Source organism: Apaloderma vittatum, unplaced genomic scaffold (genome assembly GCF_000703405.1).
Source record: "Apaloderma vittatum isolate BGI_N311 unplaced genomic scaffold, ASM70340v1 scaffold13927, whole genome shotgun sequence".
Lineage (NCBI taxonomy): Eukaryota > Metazoa > Chordata > Aves > Trogoniformes > Trogonidae > Apaloderma > Apaloderma vittatum.
This window is the reverse complement of record NW_009725772.1, coordinates 62,165-72,801: the sequence shown is the minus strand read 5'-3', so window position 1 is coordinate 72,801 and position 10,637 is coordinate 62,165. Positions and strand designations below refer to the sequence as shown.

The following is a 10,637-nucleotide window of genomic DNA, read 5'->3' as shown; positions in this document are numbered from 1 at the left end:
CCCTTTCTTACCGCCATGAAAAGATCCTTTTATCTTCATCCTGAACATGTGGTGCTCTGCTGGCTGATGGTTCAGACGCCTGTAGCAGGAGAAGGAACAACCTTTACAAGCGCGGTTTCTCCCCGTGCGTTTTCTCAGCATGCACATCGACGCCTATTGCAACACGGAGGCCACGACCTCGCTGATCCGGCAGCCCAACCCGGCCGCCAGCCTCATCCAGGAGAACGACGAGCAGCTCGTGTACACGCTGCCCCTCAAGGACATGGACAAGTTCGCAGGTACCAACACCTCCGTGGTGCCGAGGGCTTGAATGGCTGCACGAGAGAAACCCGTTGAGCTCGACTGTTGCCTAGAATTTAAGTTAAATTGTTGCTTCTGCCTTCAGGTGTTTTTATATGTTATTCGCTGGCTGGTGATGGGGCAGTGGGACCTTTCTCAGGCCACTGAGGACACGCCTGTGGTACCCGGCAGCGTGTGCTGGGAGAGGCTTTAGCAGAAGAGAACCTTTGGTCTGAGAATCCCCTTGTACTGCAGAAGCGTCATCTTGTTCCGAGGTGTTTTAATGAGCGTGGAGCAGATGTGGTGGTTTCGCTAGATGGCAGCAATTATCTGACCAGTCCCACACTGGGCTCAGTGTTCGCCCCCCAGGAGAAAATGGAAGGGAAAGTGTGTCCTTTGGCTGGGTGGAAGGCTAAGGGAGGGTCAATACTGATGCGAATGTGCAGCTCATCTTTCATAAATGGGTTTTTTTCCCGTCATTGCATTTAACCACTTAATAATTGATTAGCTTTACCTTTAGCAACCACCGTGTGTACTTTAGAAAAACAGACGTCTTTATGCAAGACTGAAGCAATGTGCCTGAACTATTTTAAGGAGAAGACGAGGTTAGGGATATGCCTCAGCTGCTGGGGCAGAAGAAATTGAGGAGACAAGCATCGTTGGGTATCCAGCTTCGCCTCCTGCTTCACGTGTTTGCGTGACCTTGGCTCTGAAGCTCCTGGTTTTGTCAAATCCTTCACTTCGTAGGACGTGCAAGAGCCCAACAGCACTTTCTTATCTCACAGTGCTAATAAGTGCTCTCACTCCCAACCTAATTTTGGTCGTCAGGCTACGCATGCCATCCCAGATCTCCTGCCCAGTTAAGCTGGCTTAACAGATCTGGCTTTAGGCATGCCTCTGAAGGGCTTGAAGATCTCTTGGGAGACGATCTAATCCTGTTTCAGGGTGACCAATACGTTTCACTTCTGTCTCTAGGCTTGTTTTCTGACCTCGACACTCATTCCCACTTGGGTGTTATCACCTACGGCGTTTCCATGACGACACTGGAAGATGTCTATCTGAAGCTGGAAGTTGAGGCTGAGATCGACCAAGCAGGTGGGGTGGACTGTGACTTCTCCTGTTTTCCCTCATATTTTATTTAGTCTTAGTTAGTGGAGAGCTGCCCATGCCACGTCACTGCCAGAGGGAGTTTTGCTGTGGAGGTAAGCATAAAAAAATACTCTGGCAGAATGCTACATCCAGCGGCTTTTTAGCATGGAAAAAAGGCAAAACCAGCGAGTTCGGGGGGAAGGCATTTTAATGCAGTACTTAATTTTTCATCCAGTGTACTTATCTAACTTTTTTTGCTTTACAGTTGCACATTTTATGGCTAGCTTTTTAAAATGTATTTTATTTTCCTAATGGAGCTTACTTTCAAGGGTGTAAAATTTATTTCCAGCCTTCTGCGTGAGCAGCGATGTTAGTAGCCTGCACTTGGCTGAACTTGCCTTTCCTCCCCTCCTTTAAATTAACTTGCAGTTCAAATGAAAAGTTGGGATGGCTTGCAATTACTCCAGAATGAATCAATTCTTTTGATGTCAGTTTTGAATGGTTCAGGCTACCTTAATCTTTCTGTGTGGTGCAGACAAGTAAACTGTCCTGCTCTGCAAAGCTTTTGCATGGGTATAAGAGGGTTTAGCAGCTGAGTGTGCTGGGACTGAATAATACGGGCGCACACAGAGGCTAATGGGCTGAAATCAGGGCAAGGCTGCACCTTTTGTGTGGCAGAAATTTATATCATCTGCCTCAAGTGTCTGTTGCGCTTGCAATTCGGAGCTTTGGGGTAGATCAACATCGTTGACCTTGGGGTTAAGAGTGGGACGAGCTGAGGTGGTCTCTGCAGTAGCCAGGGGAAGGAGTCGATGATGCCTCCAGGTTTCTCCAGCCCTGCTGTAGCTCTGTCGGATGTGCAGAGGTTTGTTTTCTTCTTTTTCAGATTACAGCGTGTTCAATTCCCAGCAAGTGCCGGAGGAAGTGGATACGAAATCCCTCGACGACATGGAGCAGAGCCTGCTGATGCTCTCGGAGGCGAAGGTGCCAGCGATGAGCAACAGAGCTCTCTGGAAGAAGCAGGTTTCCACCATAGCTAAAGTTCATTTCCTTAGTCTCAAGCGGGAAAATAAATGCGTGAGAGTTATGTAAGTATTGGGACTTTCTTATCTGTGTATGGAATTCTTGGGGCTTTCTCATTTGTGTTTTCTCAATAACACCAGAGAAAGGGCAGGATGTGATTAAATTTTTTTTTTTCCCCATCGTTACATTTAAAATCCAAGAAGTGTGAAGCTCACCATTACTGTTGAATATGTGCTTTTGGAGGGAGGTGAGGGAGATGTTGTTTTAATTGCATGCACATAAACTGGGTTGGTTTCCGCTGAGCTTTAATAAAACCGAAACTTTTATTTCTTGCAGGTTGTTGCTTTTTCTGATTTTTCTTGTAGTTCAGATTTTGTTGTTTTTCATACACCACATCATCAAAAATTCTGTAGCTGCTATCAAACTTTCCCCAGATTTGTACTTGCTGAAGCCTGGAGAGAACTCTCACAAGTACAGGAGCCGTCTCCTGCTGCAGAACTCCACAGGTAGGAGAGCAGAGACGCGCTTGGGGGGTGGCTCCGCTCTCCACCTCTCTTCAACGTAGCATTTCATGTAGTGGAGAAGGGTGGTGTGTGCTTCTTCTGGGCTTGGGAACAAACTTTTCTCTTGAAACTAAGCCAAGTGAAGAGTTTCCAGCTCCCCAGAGGTGGTAGAGTGAGTTTCCTTTGTGCCATAGAGTTTGGTTCAGGTCTTTCTCCTCATCCCATGTCTGGTAGCCTTTGACCTGCTGTGTTTTGAGACAGAGGACCTGTGTGAAGGAACTGGGTAAGGAGACATTTAAATATGTCATCACTGAAGTCCTGCTACAAAGCATTTTGAAAAATTACTTTTTGTTTCAATTTAGGATGTTTTCAAAGCACTTAGCAGCGATCTGCACGATAGAAATGAGTTTGAGCTGTTGGGAATTGCTTAATACACTTCCATTTCTCTAGACATTGATCAAAAGTGCTGCTGATTTTCTGCTCTCTTACCTAATTCTGTGTTTAGCTAAAACTTGTGATAATGCTCCTTGGCAGCTCTGCTTGCTCGCTGCTGAGTTAGACGTGCACAGACTGATTGGAGAATATAACAAACAATTTTCTTGAGTTCTTTGGAGGCTGCTGAGTGAGAAGCCAGAATAAAATCATTCGTGTTGATCAGAATAGCAGGGGACTCTTTTTGGTGGGCACGTGTAAGGAAACACTCACCCTTCGTCGTAGGGTTACATCAGTGAGAGACTGCATCAATAATTTTGTGTCCGATACTCCAGGCTGGTGATGAGTGATCGTGTTTTCTCTGTCTTACACCAGGGTCGGATATCGATGACATTGTCCACTCTCTTGAGAGCATGAACATACTCTTGGAGATGTTCAACGACAGTGATTACGTCTCAGCTGCACCTCACAGCGCAGCTTTAAACGTCTTTGACCTGGCGTCCGGACAGGTAAGACGGACAGACGGGCTCAGTCGTGTCCCAAAGGGCAGACCAGCAGCTGGCTGGGGGATGGATTTTTTGTACTCTTGCCTGAAAAGCACGTATTAAGTCATATAACCAAATAATGCCATATTATATTGCTTATACAAGAGGCCTGGGAAGAGGACTTGCACTAACAGAATGGAAATATTATCAAAGTAAATGTTCTTCCATAACGACAGTTGTGGTGGGCTAATAAAACTCCCATCGCCCCTTCTTCCCCACAAGGATACAAAAAGCTAAGAGAAATATTTTACTTCACGAGAGACCTGGCGCAGGAATTTATTTTTCTTTACTTATGGTGGCTGAGTTACACAATTTGCCAGAAGTATAATTCCATGGTGCTCTCATGTGTAAAGAGAAGCGAGTTTCTTGAGTTGTAAGAAGTCGTTTCAGGATGGTGACCGAAAGAGTATCAGAAAAATTTGAACATTGGGGTCGTGTTTAATCTCCAGCAAAGGAACTGCTCTGCAATACCCCAGCTCTGTCTCTTGTTGCCATTCGTATTCATCGCAAACGGTTCACGTTAGCGTGACAAGGCAGCCCTTGGCTAACGTGAACTTTTGCCTGTCTGGTTTTTAAATGCATTAGCAAGAACATACAGGTGCAGGTCGTCTGTGTTTTTGTGTTTCAGACGAGAATTGTCAGGAGCATCACTGCTCATAGCGTCACGATCGCATAAAACACGCGGGGAATTTATTTCAAATAATTTGTTCTCTATGAGCATGACTGTTCTCCTGAATTAGGCTGCGTGTTATAACTGCCCAGAGCTTCCTGTAAAACGTACCCTATTATGCAAAGATTTTTCCCAATGTTCAGGTTTAATTAAGCCCGTAAGAGAACCCTCCCAGGGTATTACCCTTTGTGCAAAAAAGAATTAATATAGCACATACTTTCCTTCCCAGGGCTACGTTTTCTCCATCGTATTCAACAGTACCATGGTGCATTCCTTGCCAGTTCTGATGAACATCGTCAGCAACCTGCTTCTGCGCAATTTAAATGTGACAGAGAGCATTCAAATCTGGAGCAACCCCTTCATACAGGTGAGCGGCAGCCGCTGTTGCACAGCCAAAATCTCATGGAGAGACAGCACGGGTGGGAAAGTGTCACTGGGCTGGGATGAGGAGTGCCAAAACCGTGCTGAAAAACGAGGGAAAAGCTGGTCAGGGCTGGCTGTGGCACCAGCACCAGTAGCCAAAGTCCCTGGAGCGGGTCCTTGGTGGTTACAGAGCTTTTGCAGGATTGAAGGATGACTTGAAAGGTGCCCAGGTTTTACTCTGCCACCTGTAGAAGTCGAGGAAAGAAGGGCTCGGAAGGAAGATGTCCTGTTGGGAATTTGTCAAGGGTTTTAGAGGTGCCACCTGCCCATCTCGGAGGGATGCTGGAGCTCTGCTGCCGCCTCTGCAGAGCCGGGCTGGTCTATAGGAGAGGACAGGACCTGCTGCAGGAGCAAAATGCTCTAGGAGTTTGAGATATTCTTTTAAATACTCCAAAACCTTCCATAGGTATTTTTCTTCATGCCGCAGCTTGGATGATCTTGAGATATGCAGAATATATGTTTTGACATTTACCTTCCAATTCTAAACACCTTTTGTTTTGGCTCGCACATGTTCCGACGTTGAAGAAATCTGATATATATTTCAGAATCTTCCAGACACGATTTTCCGACTGGAGATCTATTTTGAAGCTGTGTTGCTAGGGATCATTATTACTGGAATGCCACCCTATTTTGCCATGGACAACGCGGAAAACCATAAGGTAAACTCCCAGGCGTTGAGGCAGAGACTGCGCAAGTGCTCAAAAACCTTGGGATTTGGGGTAAACCCCTGAGAGTTGTTTGAAGTAGCATCTTTTGCTGTGAGAGGCGCAAAGCGCAGCAGCGTGGTTGTGACTGCTCTTTGCTGCCTGGCATAGAGGAGATTTGGGGAAAGCCTTTTTTGCTTTCCTTGGAAATAATTTTTTGCAGCAAAAATGGGCGGAAACTGGGTGCCATGCTGCTGCCACCACGCCGGCGTAAGAACAGCATATTCAAGGGGGAAAACCAGGTGGATTAGCATGACGTTAATGTTCGTTAACACTTGGTTACCGTTGCGTTTTCCTGTTGCAGATCAGAGCCTACACGCAGCTGAAGATCGCGGGGCTTTACCCCTCTGCTTACTGGACCGGACAAGCCGTCGTTGACCTCCCGCTGTTTTTCTCCATCCTTGTGCTGATGATTGGCAGCCTCTTCGCCTTCCACTACGGCGTTTATTTCTACGTGGGCAAGTTCCTTGCTGTGGTGAGGATGCGAGAATAGGGGTTTGGGGTTTTTTTTGGTTTTTTACGCAAGCGTTTAGCTTTCTCAGGTGGTTTGTCAGAATGTTTTCCAAGCAGTCCGTGCGGAAGGTGCCTAATTAAGGCTGCTGGCTGGGAGGCCCCAGTCAGGCTGCATCAAACGCAAAATAGCACTGCTTTTCAAAAAATACTCGGATTTTGGCGTTTCAGTCAGAACTGCAGCTTTAAAATACCAGGATCTCCCAGGGAAATGCTCCATCTTTTCTTGCTCTGCTTGCTCCCTCTGCTTGTGACAAGGTTACGGTGACTTTGAACTCGTACCAGCTCCGCAATGAATTGCAGCACGTGATGGAATTGAAGAGACTACGAGTCTTTCACATCTTTTACATTCAGAGCAGGCTTCCCTGAGATATGTTGGCTGTAATTGAGAAGAATCAGATTTTCCTAGCTGCTTTCCCAGAAGCGCCGAGTTAATCAGGTTTGGGATTTGACCGTTGCACCTCAGGGCTGTTTTTCTTGCAGCGCATCGAACCTTTTGTTTTATTTTCTGCAAAAAATGCTAAGGCTGAAGGTGGAATTCCTGCAATATTTGCCAATATCTTCAGGTCGACATTTATGGGAGCCGGTGTTATAAAATATAGGAAAATGGTTTAAGGGAAGATTGAGGGAGTGAGGTTCATGCCTATCCGTGCATTCTTATTTTTGTCTTTAATAGCGTGTGCTCTATGTACCGAGGTGGTAAAATACATCAAATTAAGTGACAAAGCTGAGTCCAGATTTACGTAGCACACTAAAGTTGATAACTTACACAGAAGTTCACCCCTGGGGTCTTGCTGTACATTTCCTGAGAAACTTTTCCACTATTTGCAGATTTTTTGCCTGATTGGTTATGTCCCGTCAGTCGTGCTCTTCACTTACGTGGTCTCCTTCACCTTTAGGAAAGTCCAGAATACGAAAGAATTTTGGTCATTTATATTTTCAGTGGTGAGTAACTTTACCTTGCTTTCAGTTCTCTGGGAGGGTCGATTGTCTCCAAAGCCACAACAGGCTTCCCAGTTATTTTATTTAACTGCGTGTCCTTAACGCGTAAGAAATTTGAAACATTTACCAATGTCTCTTTATTTCTTCCATATCCTAAATGGTAAAAGCTTTAAAAAATGTGCCTTGACTTAGGTAATGTGCTTTTAGAGTGAATGAAAATGGACTTTTTTTTTTTTCCCCCTTTTCTTTTGTGCAGACAGCCTTGCTCTGTACGGTTGTCACCGAAGTGGCTTTTTTTCTGGACTATTACCTGGTAACCACCGTCCTGCATTTTGTCTTCTCCATCTTTATTCCTATTTATCCCCTTATTGGCTGTCTGATTTGTTTTATAAAGGTAAGAGGGCACAGGAGATCCTCTCCAGAGCGCTTGTGGGTTGGTCGGATGTTTTTCACGGGAACGGGGCAGCAGTTCCCTGCTTCGGGGTGTAACGTGTCGTGGCCGTTTATCACGTGAAGAATAGCAGCTCCTGGTGAAAAGTCGCCTTTTTCCCCTAAGCAACAAATGTTGCAGTTTTAAAAGAAGGGAAGAAGCAGGTCTTCCATTAAATATCTAAAGGAAATCTGTACCTTTCTCAGCACGTGGAGCTGGGAGATGGATTAGTTGGGAGTCGGTGGCTTTAAACCAGGGACCTTACTGGAAGTTACTGGGGACAGATTTGTGCAAGCAGGGTCTCTGCAGAGCTCAGAAAGTGCCTGAGACACGCGACTTAAATTGACTGAGCGGGGTGGAACATGCAGTCTCTGGTAGGTGATGATTTACCTGAACGTTTTTCTTCTGTGCCGCCAGGTCTCTTGGAAAGGCAAACGAAAGAACGGCGGATACTACGACCCATGGGACCGGCTGCTGGTGGCAGTTATAGCTGTAAGCGTGGTTATTTGATTATCTGCCGTATTTGCTGTAGAGAATTACTGACTCCTGCTGGGAGGCCCCTTCTGTTCAGGCATCTTTATTGATAAAGATTTGATCTAACGCTCAGCGTCGCTGGAGCCTGCAGCTCTGCGACCTGTTGCAGAGTGAACAGCGTAAGTAAAAGCTGCTGTGCCTGCCAGCTCAACATCTGCCACTTCAGTAGTCCTATTAATGGTGTTGATATTAATCCTGATTATTATGGGAGTCCATGCTGCTGGGACAGGAGCTCCAGAGCAGGAGACACAGTCGCTTCTCTCTCCAGAAACTCCCAATAATTGCCATTAAATCTAAGCTGGATGTACGTCCTCGGTGTCGCTGAGCAGCATTAATGATATTTCATCTTTCTGGAAACACCAGCACTTCTGTGGTGATGAAGAACTGGAGCTGCCTGTCCGTTGTCACGCTGGTGGGATCACCTGTGGGATCATCAGCCTCGGAAGGCTCCGAGTAATTGTGCTGCTTTTGTCTCTTTTAGCCCTATTTGCAGTGTGTTGTGTGGCTCTTCCTCCTGCGATGTTTCGAGCTGAAGAATGGAGGCAGGATGGTCAGAGAGGATCCATTTTTCAGGTGTGTCTCTCTTGAGTAGCCTTCAAAAGCAGTAGTCCAGAGAAGCCCTTTTGAGAGGTGATGCTCGTGATGAGACTGGAGTGGGCAGTGTATAACTAGGGGGGATACTGCAGAAAATAAAATACCTTTGGTTATATCCCATCCCAGATGTCTAAAGAATTTGTTCTCCTAACTTCAGGTGTCTGAAATTGAGTCACTGAGGTGCGGAATTTTTTTATTTTTTTTTTTTTACTACATTTTAAGTTCTATCAGTGCAAAACTGAGATTTCTATAAGGGCATCCCCTATATAAAAATGGGGGATCTGCCTGTCCGGTTGCTCGGCAGTGCCATACCCCAACAGAGAGCTCGGCATAAAGATGACAGACTTGGGAGCGTTCGCAGCTCTTTCTGCTCTTTAGGGGTTTCTCAGAGCTGCAGAAATGCGTTACTCCTGGGTTTTCTGCATCAAAGCCGTGAGCACACCTCGACTGAACGCTGAGCATCGTGTTGCTTTCTCCCCCTCAGGAAATGTTCTACGAAACCCAAAAGCTGGAAGTTCCCCGATGCGCCGCGTGACGAGAACGAGGATGAGGACGTGAAGGCGGAGAGGCTGCGAGTCCAAGAAATCCTGAGTGGCCCCAAAAGTGAGGAGGTAAAAGCCGGACACCCTCGGGCACCACCCGAACCTCGGCACGGGAGGTTTCCCCGAGCTGCTGGGATCTGCAGCCGCGTCTCTCTTCTCTCCTAGATGCCAGCGATCCTGGTCAGCAGCTTGCACAAAGAGTTCGATGAGAGAAAGGAGTTTCTTCTGGGGAGAAAAATAAAGAAAGTGGCAACCAACCATGTTTCTCTCTGCGTGAAAAAAGGTTGGAGTTCAATGAATTGGTGTTTTATTTGAAAAAACTCTCGAATCCTGTTATCTGACCTCATGGGCAATGTCGTGTGTCATCCTTTCTTTAGGAGAAATACTGGGCTTGTTGGGACCCAACGGAGCTGGGAAAAGCACATTAATTAATATGCTCGTTGGCGAGATTGAGCCAACCAGTGGGCAAGTATGTTATATTTATCTTTTCTGTTTAATTTTTTTTTATTATTGCAAGCATTCCCAAGTGTTTTTTGCTAAAACTATTCTATGATTTTATGATTCTATGATAAAACTGGGCTAAAACTTTACAGAAACACTTCTGAATCTTATCATATCATTGAGTAAGGTCTGTATCTTTTCTTCGCAGGTTCTGATGGGTGATTATTCTTTTGGCCTGAACAGTGACGATGACTCAGTGAAGTTTCTGGGGTACTGTCCTCAGATAAATCCTCTTTGGCCAGATATTACGTTGCAGGAGCACTTTGAAATCTATGGTGCAATCAAAGGAATGAGTCCCTCTGATGTTAAGGAAGTCATAAAACGGTAAGGAGTTTTATTATAGTTATTGTATAAATGTTTAAGGTTTAGCTATATTTTTCTTAGTGGGAGTGGTTGTTTCCAGTTTTTCTAATACAATCTTTCTTTCATTTAAGTTTAATTGGATCTTTTCAGCAAATGCAGTTTTGTAGATTAGGAGATACAGTTTCAGCCACACAAAATTCAGCTGGCATTTGTGTGTGTGTGTGTGTATATATATATATATTTACGTATATGTATGTGCATTTATTGTTAAGTTATGAAGTGGTAGTGATGACCTTTGTAGAGTCTGCCAAGACAGGGAGTCCAGGGCTTGGAGCTGTGTCTGGGTTGTCACCCCCGGCTCCTCTGGGACCGGGGGCAGGTGGTTTTGTGTGGAAACGCCCAGCTCTGATTCTCCTTATTGCTCTGCTTTTTATTTCATATACTTTATCTACAAATATCTGTAACCGAGGGCTTCCAACGAACCTGTTTGCATAACGGGAGGTGAGGGGGAAGCCGAAGCAGAGCCCTCTCAGCTTTTCTCCCTTCCGCAGCATCGTGAGCGCTCTCGATTTGAAAGACCACCTGCAGAAGACGACCAAGAAGCTGGGTGTGG

The 10,637-nt window shown here is 45.7% G+C and overlaps 1 protein-coding gene across 1 annotated transcript in view; it reads left to right on the top strand.

Moving 5' to 3' along the window:
- Positions 1-138: 138 nt before the first annotated feature.
- ABCA5 (ATP-binding cassette, sub-family A (ABC1), member 5) overlaps positions 139-10,637 on the top strand; it is a gene marked incomplete at its 5' end in the record, with an annotated part of 14,043 nt that continues 3,544 nt past the window's right edge. The window contains 17 exons of the mRNA XM_009873036.1: positions 139-278; positions 1,255-1,374; positions 2,255-2,456; positions 2,728-2,897; positions 3,702-3,835; positions 4,771-4,908; positions 5,510-5,623; positions 5,973-6,143; positions 7,010-7,123; positions 7,377-7,514; positions 7,968-8,042; positions 8,566-8,657; positions 9,163-9,289; positions 9,386-9,503; positions 9,598-9,689; positions 9,870-10,045; positions 10,576-10,637. The exon at positions 10,576-10,637 is cut by the window's right edge and continues 32 nt beyond it. Coding sequence (XP_009871338.1) covers positions 139-278; positions 1,255-1,374; positions 2,255-2,456; positions 2,728-2,897; positions 3,702-3,835; positions 4,771-4,908; positions 5,510-5,623; positions 5,973-6,143; positions 7,010-7,123; positions 7,377-7,514; positions 7,968-8,042; positions 8,566-8,657; positions 9,163-9,289; positions 9,386-9,503; positions 9,598-9,689; positions 9,870-10,045; positions 10,576-10,637 — 2,183 coding nt within the window. The remainder of the gene's footprint in view (positions 279-1,254; positions 1,375-2,254; positions 2,457-2,727; positions 2,898-3,701; positions 3,836-4,770; positions 4,909-5,509; positions 5,624-5,972; positions 6,144-7,009; positions 7,124-7,376; positions 7,515-7,967; positions 8,043-8,565; positions 8,658-9,162; positions 9,290-9,385; positions 9,504-9,597; positions 9,690-9,869; positions 10,046-10,575) is intronic.